Source organism: Rattus rattus, chromosome 12, assembly GCF_011064425.1.
Source record: "Rattus rattus isolate New Zealand chromosome 12, Rrattus_CSIRO_v1, whole genome shotgun sequence".
In the NCBI taxonomy this organism is placed as follows: Eukaryota; Metazoa; Chordata; class Mammalia; order Rodentia; family Muridae; genus Rattus; species Rattus rattus.
Window position 1 is genome coordinate 49041760 of NC_046165.1, and position 13699 is coordinate 49055458.

At 41.1% G+C, this 13699-nt stretch overlaps 1 protein-coding gene across 3 annotated transcripts in view; it reads right to left on the reverse strand.

Annotated features, from left to right (window-relative positions):
• Positions 1-885: 885 nt before the first annotated feature.
• The window catches only part of Zc3h13 (zinc finger CCCH-type containing 13), a 67730-nt gene continuing 54916 nt past the window's right edge, over positions 886-13699 (reverse strand). For 2 of the 3 annotated variants that reach the window (XM_032918406.1, XM_032918405.1), the window contains exons 16-19: positions 11504-11656; positions 10392-10592; positions 8122-8285; positions 886-1725 (exon numbers count right to left, since the gene is read on the reverse strand). In XM_032918406.1, coding sequence (XP_032774297.1) covers positions 1555-1725; positions 8122-8285; positions 10392-10592; positions 11504-11656 — 689 coding nt within the window. In that variant the 3' untranslated portion in view covers positions 886-1554. The remainder of the gene's footprint in view (positions 1726-8121; positions 8286-10391; positions 10593-11503; positions 11657-13699) is intronic. The other variant, XM_032918407.1, reaches the window with a different exon arrangement.

Consider the following 13699-nt stretch of genomic DNA (forward strand, 5'->3'; position numbering starts at 1 on the left):
CTGAGCCATAAAGCCCTCAGTTCTCTCTTGAGAAAAGCGTAGTCCTACCAGATGGGCAAGATGAACCTGGGTAACACTGGTGTGCTTAAGAAAAATTCCAGCACTATCTTTGCTGTGTAAATCTCTCATCTGCCCAAGTAGCCAGGCTTGTAGTCTCCTGCCTCTGTTTAATTTGTTCAAAGAGTAACCTGGGGCCAGGATCTAACAGAGATTTAAAGATGACTATGTGTATAAAACGCATAAGCCTAAGGTATACAAGCTAGCAGAAGCATCTAGCTGACTCTTACCTGGGCATCAACCCCAGCCAGCTGTGTGATTAGTAAAGGGCTCGGACTGGATTTCTCACCGGGAAGACATGCTATTGCCAGAACAAGATGAACAAGCACACTGCCCCAGTGTCTCCATGCGATCTCCAGAGATGGGATACTAGGCCAGAGAGAAGTAACACAGGCTCAGGGCTTTAAAAGAGCCCCATGAAAAGCCAGGAGCGACTCAGAACATCTCCTCTATATTAATCACCCAGCACTACTGTCTGCCCAATTCTTCAGTTTGTCAACTATCCCAGCTCCTAAGAGTCTACCTCATGAACTAAACACACACACAAGAACAAACTATTCTGAGATGTAAAAAGTAAATTTCACATAGTACAGGATGGGTGGAGGCACTCAGAGCTGAGGTGAGGTGGCAGGGCTTTCACTCTGATCACAGGTTTGTGAGCTCTTGCTTTGCTTCCAGAATTACTAGCGGGTAGGATGTGCATCCTCTGGTATCCTCTCACACACACAAATGCCCAACGGAAGTACACACGCAGGAAAAGATGTGAAGCATGAAACGATACGGGTTTCTCAGTGTCTGGAGTCTGATTAATAAAGAGCAAGGAAAATCTACAACAAGAAAAGGGAACGTACATTTATTAAAAATAAAATAGCACACAGTCTCTGATAATGAACAATTAAACCCCACTCAAAAGTCCAAAGACTTCCAATATATAATGTAGCAATGTACATGTGTAAAAAAAAATCCCATGGAGTCATTTATTTTAGAATTTTCAAAAGAAAAAAGCAAACCCACTGGGGTTTCCTTGTGAAGACTGCCTCCAGGCGCACTCGAGAGGCCGGCGCACCTCAGAGCTCTGTACACGGCACTGCAGCCCGTGCAGCAGCCTCTAGCGACACACCTTTCTGACTACGGTCAGTTCTGCGTGGTGATCCAGAATAAAAATCAGTGCTTTTATTTCATAGGAAGTATTCATAGGCTGGAAGAGCAGGGGTGACCTGGTTTCTTAAAATCTTCAATTTTAATGAAGACACAGACGAAATTACTAAATCTAGACATTTTCACATTATTTTGCCTGAGAGTCAATTACTGTATAAAAATTAATGTAAAATCTTAAATGAACCAAAACTGGTGTCTCTGAAGACTGAAGTTCTTCACATCTGATGTGGCCGGTGACTCTTCTGTCTCTGTAATTAGCAACGTCTCAAAACAAAAAACTTTGAGAAAGATTATGCACTGCTGTGAAGAAAGAGCAAACGGGCCATCCTCAATCTCTGCCTAGGACACACACAGCTCCTGCTGGCCACTGCACGGTGCTAATTTCCCATCTTCAGTCTTTTCCTGCCCAGGGGTGTGGCAGGTGGTCTTCCTCTTAAGTAACCGAAGACTCAGCCGAAGCAGCTCGTTGTCTACCATCGGAGTGTTGGTGTACGCCTGCTTCACGGTTCCCTATTTGGAGGAAACACAAGCAACAAGCTGGGTGACAGTGGGGAGGAGAGGCAGGGTAGCTCCACCCGACCCCAGTGTCAGCTGAGCACTGACTCTCAACTCCACGGATGTTAGAGCAAAACTAGGACCCTGCTCAAGACCAGTCAAACGAGCTTCAGTGGGCACCCGGTTTAGCTCTTACTATAGTGGGCTCCTTCCCAGTTCCCAACAAGTAATGAGCTCCATTTAATCTGCATTTCTGGTGAGAAATGCAGAGAAGAAGAAGAACGCTGAGCCTCTGCTTCTCCCTGCTGACTGACACCTGTATTCAATCTTGCTTTCGCCTGACAAGGCGCAAATTCTGAGAAAAGAATCACTTTGTCCTCATTTTTCCTTCCTAAGTCATACATTCTTTACTCCTTATTAGTCTCACAGCATTTGGGCCATAGAACAGAATAAAATAACTTTTTATGTACAATTCTATGAGGTTTAATACACATACAGATTCATGGAAACATGGCAACAATCAGGGTAGACAGACATTGTTTTTACTCAATGAAGCATTTACCTCATATTCATAACCCTAATCCTGGCAACCACTGATGTCTTCTGTTCCTCACTGTTCCTCAAAAGTCACAGAAATAAGGTCAGGCCTAACCTACTGATCTTAGTTCCTCTCTTCAACATAATGCCTCTGAGAGTCATGCATGCTGCACCGGATGCCAGGAGTGCGTTCTGCCGACGGGTACTAGCAATGGTCAGCTGTGCTGCGGCTCGTTTTCTGCTGAGGAAGGACCCTGGACGTGGTTTCAGTGTGGGGACCAGTGTGGTCAAGGTTTAGCTGGCTAGTTCTTTTTGGTAATTAATAGGATTTCACTGCAGCCTTAATTTATATTCCATAACGGCTAGTGATGATACACATCTACTCATGTGATTAACATTGGCATAATGTCTGTTTAAATATTTCACCATTTTGAAAATTTTTCTATTATTTTTTATTGTTAATTCTTGAGAATATCTGTATATATTTGGGATATTTAGAAGATTATTCATAAGTACTGTCTCCCACTGTCTTTTCCTTTTATTAACCAGTGTCTCAATTTATGAAGAGAAATGAATATTTCATAACAAAAATTAGTTTTAAAACCTGAAATTATTTTATGCTCTCTTGTCCCTCTTCACTGGTTACATTTGTGTCTGTTTACTTGTGGAATCTGCTCACTTCCACTTAACTGAAATTCTATTATTTACCTATAACTACATTATTTTAAATATATTTTCACAATAGCTTGAAATTAGTAGATAAATCCTCCCATCTATTTATTTACCTTTGTGTGTGTGTGTGTGTAAATGGTATGACCAGGCTCCACAGAAACACTAGAATCAGCTTATTCATCTCTACAAGTACAAGAATCTTGGTTGGATTTTTATTAGAATTTTGTTAAATTTGTACACCAGTTTTTTGGAGAACAGTAATCTTAACTATTACATGATATGATCATGTATTTTTTTCTTTTTAGTCTGATATGTAGAACACAGTGAATGATTTTAGAATGTTGGCCAGTCTTTGATTTCTGGGGTAACCCATACTTGATTGTGATACAGGGTTCACTTTATTTATTTTTAATTTGATTTCCCAACATTGTGTAGGATCTTTACGACTGTCTACACGAGAGGGGATGAACGGCAGTTTTCTCAATGCTGGACTGTGACATAAGCTAGAAAGGAGCCCTGCTGCTTTCTTTCTGGAAGCACTGTGTAGAATCAGTATTTGTTTTGTTGTTATCTTGGCTTTTTCTTTTCTTGTAATATACAGCAGACTTGTAAGCATGCATGTCCAGGAGTAAAGCTACTTCAGTCTTCTATTCTTACACAGATTTCGTAGTTTGAGGACTCAGTCTATTCATTGCTACTAAACTGAACGTTAAACTCAACCTTTGTCTTTTCTTCTTCTGTTTTGGTGCTCAGTGCTGAGGACTGAACCCAGAGCCGTGAGCTTGCCAGACAAGCCCTCCCTCATGGAGCCACACCCAGGCCCCTACTATCCTCCTATCCCTATGGCATTCATAATGTCATTGAAATTTTTCTTCTCGTTACTGCTCATCAACGTCTTCTTAGTTTAGCTGGGAGACTATTAATTTCTTTAAAAAACCAAACATACAAACAAACAAAAAAGCCCAGCTTTTGGTTTCACTATGAATTTTTTAATGTCCTTCTATCTCCAATTTTTTTAATCTGCTATTATATCCTTCCTTTTATTTGCTGTGTTACTCTAATATTATAATGCTAAAATGATTTTAAAATTCATTTACAACAGCTATGTCTTTTCTTTTCTTAATTTTTCCTAAGGTGCTTTATACATAAAATACTTCAAAGTAATTTTCCCATAAAGTTACAATGTCAAATATGTAATTAATGGTTTTTCCACTTTTTGTCCCTGGAGAAGAATCCAGCCCTGCTCTCCTCTTCTCTTTTATAGTGACACAAAGCTCAATCTCAGTGTTCTCACGGGGCTTCGGAGCATTTAAACTGTTTTCAGTTCTGTCCCTCTCTCAGCTTGTGCTATGTTTGTAACCTCGGCTGGTCTCAAGCTCAAGACCCTCCCACCTCCCCCTCAGCAGAGTTCGCAAGCTACACAACAGAGTTCACCAGGTCCAGCTACTGCCAACGTCTTTAACACTGAGAAATCGGAACACTCACAATTCTTTCTGCAGATGGATCAATTAAGACATTTATAATGAGTCATTAAATGTCACGATGTGTCGTATGGTCCATTAATTATCTGTACTCTGAATTACAAGGTACAAGGTTCTAAACAATTCTCTTTGAGACTTTTCAGGGCTTTTAAGTTGCTACCGTATTTGAGGGACACAACAGTGTATTAGGGAGGAACCAACAAGAACTATAAAATATATTTTATACAAAGTGGGCAGTATCCTGAAGATACTGGCACTCCTTATTAGAATCAGCCATAAAGGATGCAAGTGTAATGTAAGATGGAAATAATAATAGAATGGTGGTGACTGCTATCAGTGCCCAACTACAAAGAGGACTGACTACATACATGCTTAGGAGAGAAATGCTGAGTTAAGAAAGGCTGCCAGGAGAGACAGTGCCCAGGCAGAAGAATGAGAGATATTAAGGACATGCGAAACAGAAATAGCAAAGGAGAATGATGACTGTTCTTCAAAAGCCATTTTTAATCAGGACTTTATGTGGGGAAGATAGACAGACAGACAGATGAGAAAGACAGACAAGGAAGAGGGGGAATAGAAGGAGAAGACAGTGAGATGAGACAGATAGAGAGGGAAGGAGGGAACAAGGGAGGGGAGACAAACAGGGAGAGGGTGAAAGAACCTACAGAAGCCAGAAGAGGGTGCTGGATCCCCTGGAGCTGGAGTTACATAGGTGGCTATGAGCCACCTGACGGTGCTGGGAACTGAACCGCAGCCCTCTGGGAAAGCAGTGAGTGCTCTTAACCACTGAGCCGCTCTCTAGCCACATAGACTTGACTTTCTAAAAAGTCTCCCATTCCTCCTGTGTTCATTTTAATCTTTAGAGAGGGTTCATATCATTTGTTTTATAAATTTAATCTCCTCAAACCTATTTTTCTTTATAGCAATATTATAGAAAGATAATCAATGTTTTCTTATTGACTCCTGTAAAATCTCAGTCAGTGCTTTTCTAACTTTACCGGACCAAGTTTCTTCTGTCATACTGCCCATGTCGGCCACATTCACCTACAGTCCCAGTTTCTAACTTTAAAAAGCCTAAGACTCTCTCACCAGATCCTTCTCATATCTAAAGAAACTCCTCCCTTCCTCTACACAAAAGAGAAACAAGCGAGAAAAGAAATTAGGGGAACGACACCCTTCATAATAGACCCAAATAATATAAAAGTACCTCGGTGTGACTTTAACCAAGCAAGTAAAAGATCTGTACAATAAGAACTTCAAGACACTGAAGAAAGAAATTGAAGAAGACCTCAGAAGATGGAAAGATCTCCCATGCTCATGGATTGGCAGGATTAATATAGTAAAATGGCCATTTACCAAAAAGCGATCTACAGATTCAATGCAATCCCCATCAAAATACCAATCCAATTCTTTAAAAGTTAGACAGAACAATTTGCAAATTCATCTGGAATAACAAAAACCCAGGATAGCTAAAGCTATCCTCAACAATAAAAGGACTTCAGGGGGAATCACTATCCCTGAACTCAAGCAGTATTACAGAGCAATAGTGATAAAAACTGCATGGTATTGGTACAGAGACAGACAGATAGACCAATGGAATAGAATTGATGACCCAGAAATGAACCCACACACCTATGGTCACTTGATTTTTGACAAAGGAGCCAAAACCATCCAATGGAAAAAAGATAGCATTTTCAGCAAATGGTGCTGGTTCAACTGGAGGTCAACATGTAGAAGAATGCAGATCGATCCATGCTTATCACCCTGTACAAAGCTTAAGTCCAAGTGGATCAAGGACCTCCACATCAAACCAGACACACTCAAACTAATAGAAGAAAAACTAGGGAAGCATCTGGAACACATGGGCACTGGAAAAAATTTCCTGAACAAAACACCAATGGCTTATGCTCTAAGATCAAGAATCGACAAATGGGATCTCATAAAACTGCAAAGCTTCTGTAAGGCAAAGGACACTGTGGTTAGGACAAAACGGCAACCAACAGATCGGGAAAAGATCTTTACCAATCCTACAACAGATAGAGGCCTTATATCCAAAATATACAAAAGAACTCAAAAAGTTAGACCATGAGGAGACAAATAACCTATTAAAAAATGGGGTTCAGAGCTAAACAAAAGAATTCACAGCTGAGGAATGCCGAATGGCTGAGAAACACCCTAAAGAAATGTTCAACATCTTTAGTCATCAGGGAAATGCAAATCAAAACAACCCTGAGATTTCACCTCACACCAGTGAGAATGGCTAAGATCAAAAACTCAGGTGACAGCAAATGCTGGCGAGGATGTGGAGAAAGAGGAACACTCCTCCATTGTTGGTGGGGTTGCAGACTGGTACAACCATTCTGGAAATCAGTCTGGAGGTTCCTCAGAAAATTGGACATTGAACTGCCTGAGGATCCAGCTATACCTCTCTTGGGCATATACCCAAAAGATGCCCCAACATATAAAAAGACACGTGCTCCACTATGTTCGCCGCAGCCTTATTTATAATAGCCAGAAGCTGGAAAAGAACCCAGATGCCCTTCAACAGAGGAATGGATACAGAAAATGTGGTACATCTACACAATGGAATATTACTCAGCTATCAAAAACAACGACTTTATGAAATTCGTAGGCAAATGGTTGGAACTGGAAAATATCATCCTGAGTGAGCTAACCCAATCACAGAAAAACATACATGGTATGCACTCATTGATAAGTGGCTATTAGCCCAAATGCTTGAATTACCCTAGATGCCTAGAACAAATGAAACTCAAGACGGATAATCAAAATGTGAATGCTTCACTCCTTCTTTAAAAAGGGGAACAAAAAGAATACCCTTGGCAGGGAAAGAGAGAGGCAAAAATTAAAACAGAGACTGAAGGAACACCCATTCAGAGCCTGCCCACATGTGGCCCATACATATACAGCCACCCAATTAGACAAGATGGATGAAGCAAAAAAGTGCAGACCGACAGGAGCCTCATGTAGCTCGCTCCTGAGAGACACAGCCAGAATACAGCAAATACAGAGGCGAATGCCAGCAGCAAACCACTGAACTGAGAATAGGACTCCCGTTGAAGGAATCAGAGAAAGAATGGGAAGAGCTTGAAGGGGCTTGAGACCTCATATGTACAACAATGCCAAGCAACCAGAGCTTCCAGGGACTAAGCCACTACCTAAAAGACTATACATGGACTGACCCTGGACTCTGACCCTCATAGGTAGCAATGAATATCCTAGTAAGAGCACCAGTGGAAGGGGAAGCCCTGGGTCCTGCTAAGACTGAACCCCCAGTGAACTAGACTGTTGGGGGAGGCGGCAATGGGGGAGGTGGGGAGGGAACACCCATAAGGAAGGGGAGGGGGAGGGGGATGTTTGCCGGAAACCGGAAAGGGAATAACACTCGAAATGTATATAAGAAATATTCAAGTTAATAAAAAAAAAAAAAAAAAAGAAACTCCTCTTTCTGACTTCAAACCACCTTTGTTACTCTGCAGTAAATACTATACACAGACTGATCTGTCTGCTTACATTAAGGAGCTCTGCTCACATGCAAACATTTCACGAATGAACAGATTTTCTGTGCATGAAGTTTGGAATGACAATTATCACTCAACAAGCACCATGTGGGTTCTTCCTTTAGGTGCCTGGGGACTAGGAAAGCAAAGTCACAAACAGTTAAGATGGAAACATACTATTCCTACCAACCACTGCGTGGTACCTTTTCGTTCTTCACAAGCTGCTTCCGGATTGCGGAATCCCGTCTGAAACATAATGCTTTACAACATGGTCCCAGGTCACTAAGGAGACTCGCTCGCTCTTCTTTTCGAAGTAAAGCAGCCATGTTGAGAGCCCCTAGTTCATGTTCAAAAAGGCTGTCTGCATCTTTCAATCAAAACAAGCATACATTAAGTCTCCCTTAAAGGTAAGTGTCACCACTGACTTAACTGAATCCTTCAAGACCTCCTCATTTACTAAACCTTAGTGAATGACTTGTCAAAGCTAGCAGCAATAGTTCCCCATAGAAGGATCTTCAACACACAGGTACCTTGTTCATCTTAGTAAGAACAATAGCGTGATGTTGTTTTAGATTTAAAATGTGCCAAAAGCAGTCTTCAGAGGGAGAATAAGGCCACTGACTACTGACTTTGGAGAAAGGTAAAGCAAGAGCATTTAAGTCAAACTCAGTGTGTGGCCTAGCAGTAAATACCACTTACAGTCCTCTGTCTCAGGACTGTTCTACAGCAAGAGTGAAATGCAGTCACGGCAGAGACAGTGGTCTCTGGACCTCCAGTGTGAGCACAGCTGGCTCTTAGCCAGACGCCTCAGTCACATAAACACCTGGGACAATGTGTTAAACACAGTAATGTGGCTTTCAATCAAACCATGTAAGGGAAAGAGAAAACACTTACCTTGACACACATGTTGACACACAGACAGATAGACACATGTACATGTACACACACACACACACTTTTATTAAAAAATTAGGCTGTGATAATGTAGACAAAAACTGGGGGTAGAGGAGTTATTTTCTGAGGGTCATAGATCTAACCAAAGTAAAAAGAATGTGGTAAGAACCTTCAGGTCACTTTTCAGGTTACAAAATGTTCAATTACAATCTTAGTAGTCTTAAAATTAAGAAATTTTATTGATTATGGGACTAGGCAAAAGGACATGAGCTCATGAAACTTTTAAAACAAAAATTTCCTCTCCAAACAAACAAACAAACAAACAAACAAACCAAAAAAACCCTTTTAGGGATATAAAATAAACGTGGTAAGTAATGGTGCCTTCACTCTTTCTCCCTCTCCTCGTCTGAGCATCTGTCCAGCATCACTGACAAAAGTTTTAGTAAGCTACAAAACAAACACCAGAACAAAACCACCAGTACCCATACATTAAAAGGTTCAATTTTGCTAAGGTAAAAATAATTCGGATGAAATATCTGACTAAATACTAACAATGAAAACATAATGCTGCTCTAGTCCGGGCACTGCTCTCAGTGTCTTCCCTGTAGTCACTGGCCTGCTCTTACTGCAGTCCAAAGACCTTGTGGTATAACTACTCCAACTGCAGCTCACAGGAATGGACAGACGGGGTGGCAGGCAGGATGTTTTCTGGATTACAGATCAGCCACTCTACCCACCAAGCGAAACCATTCTTATTAAAGGCCTAACCTAGACTCTGTATTTGCATACATTCCTCTGCTTGTTACCTGGAGAAAGGGTTGTGAAGTCATCCATCATTTGCTTAGGAAAAAACCTACCAACTTCATGAACTGTTTTGTTTAGCCCTGAGCAAAGCTCTGTGTATTCTGACACCTGAACTGTTAAAAAGCATTTTCTCTTTTCTGTGGTGCTGCAATTGAGTCCAATGCCTCCTGCTTACACTTAGCCTTCAAAACATGTTTGAGGTTGGAGAGATGGCTCAGTGGTTAAGAGCACTGACTGTTTCTTCCAGAGGTCCTGAGTTCAATTCCTAGCAACCACATGGTGGCTCACAACCATCTGTAATGGGAACGAATACCCTCTTCTGGTGCGTCTGAAAACAGTTACAGTGTACTTATGTAAGTGAAATAAATAAATTTTTTAAAAAGTTTTGATATAAAAAGTTCATTTTCGGGCTGGAGAGATGGCTCAGTGGTTAAGAGCACCCGACTGCTGTTCCAGAGGTCAAGAGTTCAATACCCAGCAACCACATGGTGGCTCACAACCATCTGTAAAGAGATCGGATGCCCTCTTCTGGAGTATCTGAAGACAGCTACAGTGTACTTATATATAATAAATAAAATAAATCTTTTAAAAAAAAAAAGTTCATTTTCTTATGTTTTCTTCAGAATTAAGCTTTTCTTGAACTTAAGAAATAATATAAATAACTCCTTAAAACAGTTCCTAGAGCACAAGTTCTATAAGATAACCAAATGGAATCCTTCCCAAGAGCATACTAATTGTTACAGCATGTTATACAGTTAGGGCAAAGTAAAGTTACCTTTGGGTTTCTCTAGAAGTTGTTGACATGTTTCTTTAACTTTGGTAAAGAGCTCAGAACCGGCCAACTTTCTAGAAATCCCAACTCGTAGTAGCACGGCTCCGGGTGTGAACTTTAAGAGTGCAGCCCCGGGCTCTCTCGGCTCTTTCCGATGCTTTGGCATTAGTCCAGACCAGTCCACATCTATCACATCTAATGGATCTGTAACAAAGTTAAAGAATGGAAGAACAGGACTTTATTTATACCAAGAAACTGCCTCCTGAGGCTGGCGAGAAGGTTTCTGCAGTCAGAGCTTATGTGCACCCCAACAAAAAGATAAGTGACTGAATGTAAAAGAGTGCTACAGTGACTAGTAACACACAGCAGGTAATCGGCTGAAGAGGACGTGACAAATCACATCTCTAAGTTAGGAAATAAAAGGTCACATGAAATAAGAGTATTACAGAGATCCAGGCCATGCCCAGTGACTCCTTACCTAGAACAACAAGAAAATGAGACAAGGCAGGCATGGGGTACATGCAGGTAACCTGGGGTTTGGGGAGGCACAGGCAGGAGAGTGAGGGTCGCCTCAGTTATACAGGGGGTTTGAAGTCAGAGATCCTATCTCAAAAACTAAAATCAATGCTTGCACATGAGGTGGCTGGCTCCCTGAGATCAAGGGTGCTGCTGAGATCAAGGGTGCTGCTTCCCAGAACTCAATCAAGCGAGCTGGCAATGAACACAGCACACTAGGACAACAGTCAGGGAGTGGACAGATTTCAGAAAAGGAACTATATCAACTACGTTCAAACAGACTTCAGCTCTCTCTATTTCTGAAAGTTGCTTAAAAAGTTGACTGAGTCCACGACAGTTGTGAAGTCTTGCACCACATACCTGCCATGTTGGACACTGGCAAACAGCTGGGATTTGGTGAGATAATATGCATCTTCAACTCGGGAAAAGAAATCTTACAATTCTCTCTTCCCTAGGACGCGCTTTCACAGGGAATGTGGATTGTGAATACAGATGCACACACTGTGACACTCTTAATGGGAAGAGCTAAGAGCCCCCCACCTCTTCCAAGGACACATTCGCCCCATACTGCAGTTCTTCTGGGCTCTGCAGTGCATTACCTGGCATCTTCTCCTCTTCCTGCTGGTCCTCTCTCTTTTCCGCATCCCCTGCCAGAATTTCATCTAGCTCGTCGTCACTGATGGGCTCATAGCCTTCCCCAGCACCAGACCCTAACGAATGTGCATCATCTAACTTGGACTCGTCATCTCCTGCTAAACAGGCAAAGGAAGTTCATGTCAAAAATAAATAAATAAAAACTAAACGGGAGAGGTAAAAACTAAAGTGGAATTAAAAGGCAGATAGCACTGGGTACAATAAAAGGACGTGCAAAAGGTTGTTTTTGGTTTTAACCAGAAAACTACATTTCTCAGTCAAACACTTGATAACTTAACCTGAAAAACTTTACTAGTCACATTCTGTGCACACTCAGTTTGTGCCATTTCACCCCTGCCTCCCTTCCCTCTGCTGGAGCCCTTTTTCAACACCCCCCCTCCTATTCCATGCCTCCTTTTTGTGTGTTAATTTTCAACAATAATGCCTGAATATTGAGAAAAAAATATAACTTCTAAAGGCTATAGAACAAACTCATTTTAAAAACTTGCAAACCTATTTCAAACTACATACAAGCTCGAATCTTAGTCTATGATACTTAGCTCATATCTAACATTCTAACAGTGAGGCACAAATATGAAAATGCATTTAATTTCCACTATGCTCCATTCCGCGTCTCTGTCTCAATGTTTTCCTTTCTGAATACAATTGTTGGAGAAATGCTTTAATGTAGTATCAGAATGTTTGTGTTGCCATCAGCGGTATAAATCCTATTTTGTATTTTATCGACTTTCCCCCCAACTATTCCCCAGCTAAGCTTTTATTTCCTGCTGAGTTAGTTGTAAACCTAGTCCCCAAACTATAAATTTGCTTAATTATTTCTAAGCTACATATTTTATGGATCTATAATCCTTGTTTGCAAACCGTAACAACAGCTCATGGGTATTCATCTGCAGCATAAAAAGTTTGAGGCTGTAAAGTAAGTAGTTCTAATAATTCTAACAGGTTCTCTACTTTTCAGAGGAATCCCTTTATGCACACTATTATCCTCAGTAACAGCAACACACTGCTGGTCGGTGAGGCCACTGCAGGACGTCAGAGTCCTTCCTTGGTCATGCTGAGCAATGAAGCTGATCCTAACAAGAAAAGTGGAACCTAGGATTTTAGAGCTTTTCAACCAATTATATTTTTATACTATGTGACTTGGTTGGTCTCCAGAACTGATTTTTGCTTTCTTCAGATTGACAATCTTGCTCTCACATCAGTGACCCCCAGATTGCTACTGCATCAGCTAGCCTCTGGGCCCTGGCGTATGGTAGACGGCACTCTGACCACCAAAGCCTCCACTGATGCTGAGATCCAGACTGAGCCCGAGGCACAGACCACAGGCACAGCAGCAGCAGTGCTGGCCCCGTGTGCTCTGAGCTGAGTGGCCTGTGGAGGTCCTGCTGAGTCTCCGGCATGTGCATTACTGAAAAGTTCATGCTGGCATGTGTAACACCTCGTGAAAGCTGCACCACTGTGGCCTCCTGAACCCCTTCCACAGCAGAGTCTCCTCCCCCGACAATGGTTTACTGATTATTCTTTACTATAAAATTCTGTATTTTTCAACATCCCCAAGGCAAGCTATTCCAATATTATTACACTAATAAATTTCTAAAAATAAATGTACACAGCAGAGTTTAGTTTGTCAAGTTTATCTCACTCACTTTTCTCTATCATAAGCTGAGTAAAATATTTACGTGATAAACAATTACTTTCTAAATATTTATGCATTATCTGTGGCCACAGTAAAGAAATGATATATTCAGGATAGGTCCTAAAAGACCTATTATGATGATTAGTTCAATTACATTCAATTACATCCCAAGGCTGCACTTCCATTAGAACCATAACTTGTGACCTGATGCTACTTATACCCAAAATTGAGATGAGAATGTAATGTGATGAAAACTTAGATGTTTTGTTAAATGGAAAAATAGGCATACCAGAAGTTACACAACCAACAGATGTAACAATCTACCTTTCTAAACTTTACTATACAGGCCAATGCTATTATACAGCAAAACAAAACAATGAAACAAAAACCCCAAGCAAAACAAAACTTAATAATCTGGTGAGTTGAAATGAAAGGTTATTGTCAGAACAATGACGTAAATCTGGACAGTAAAATTGGAGAGTCCAAGCGAGGCAGAATTTCCAAA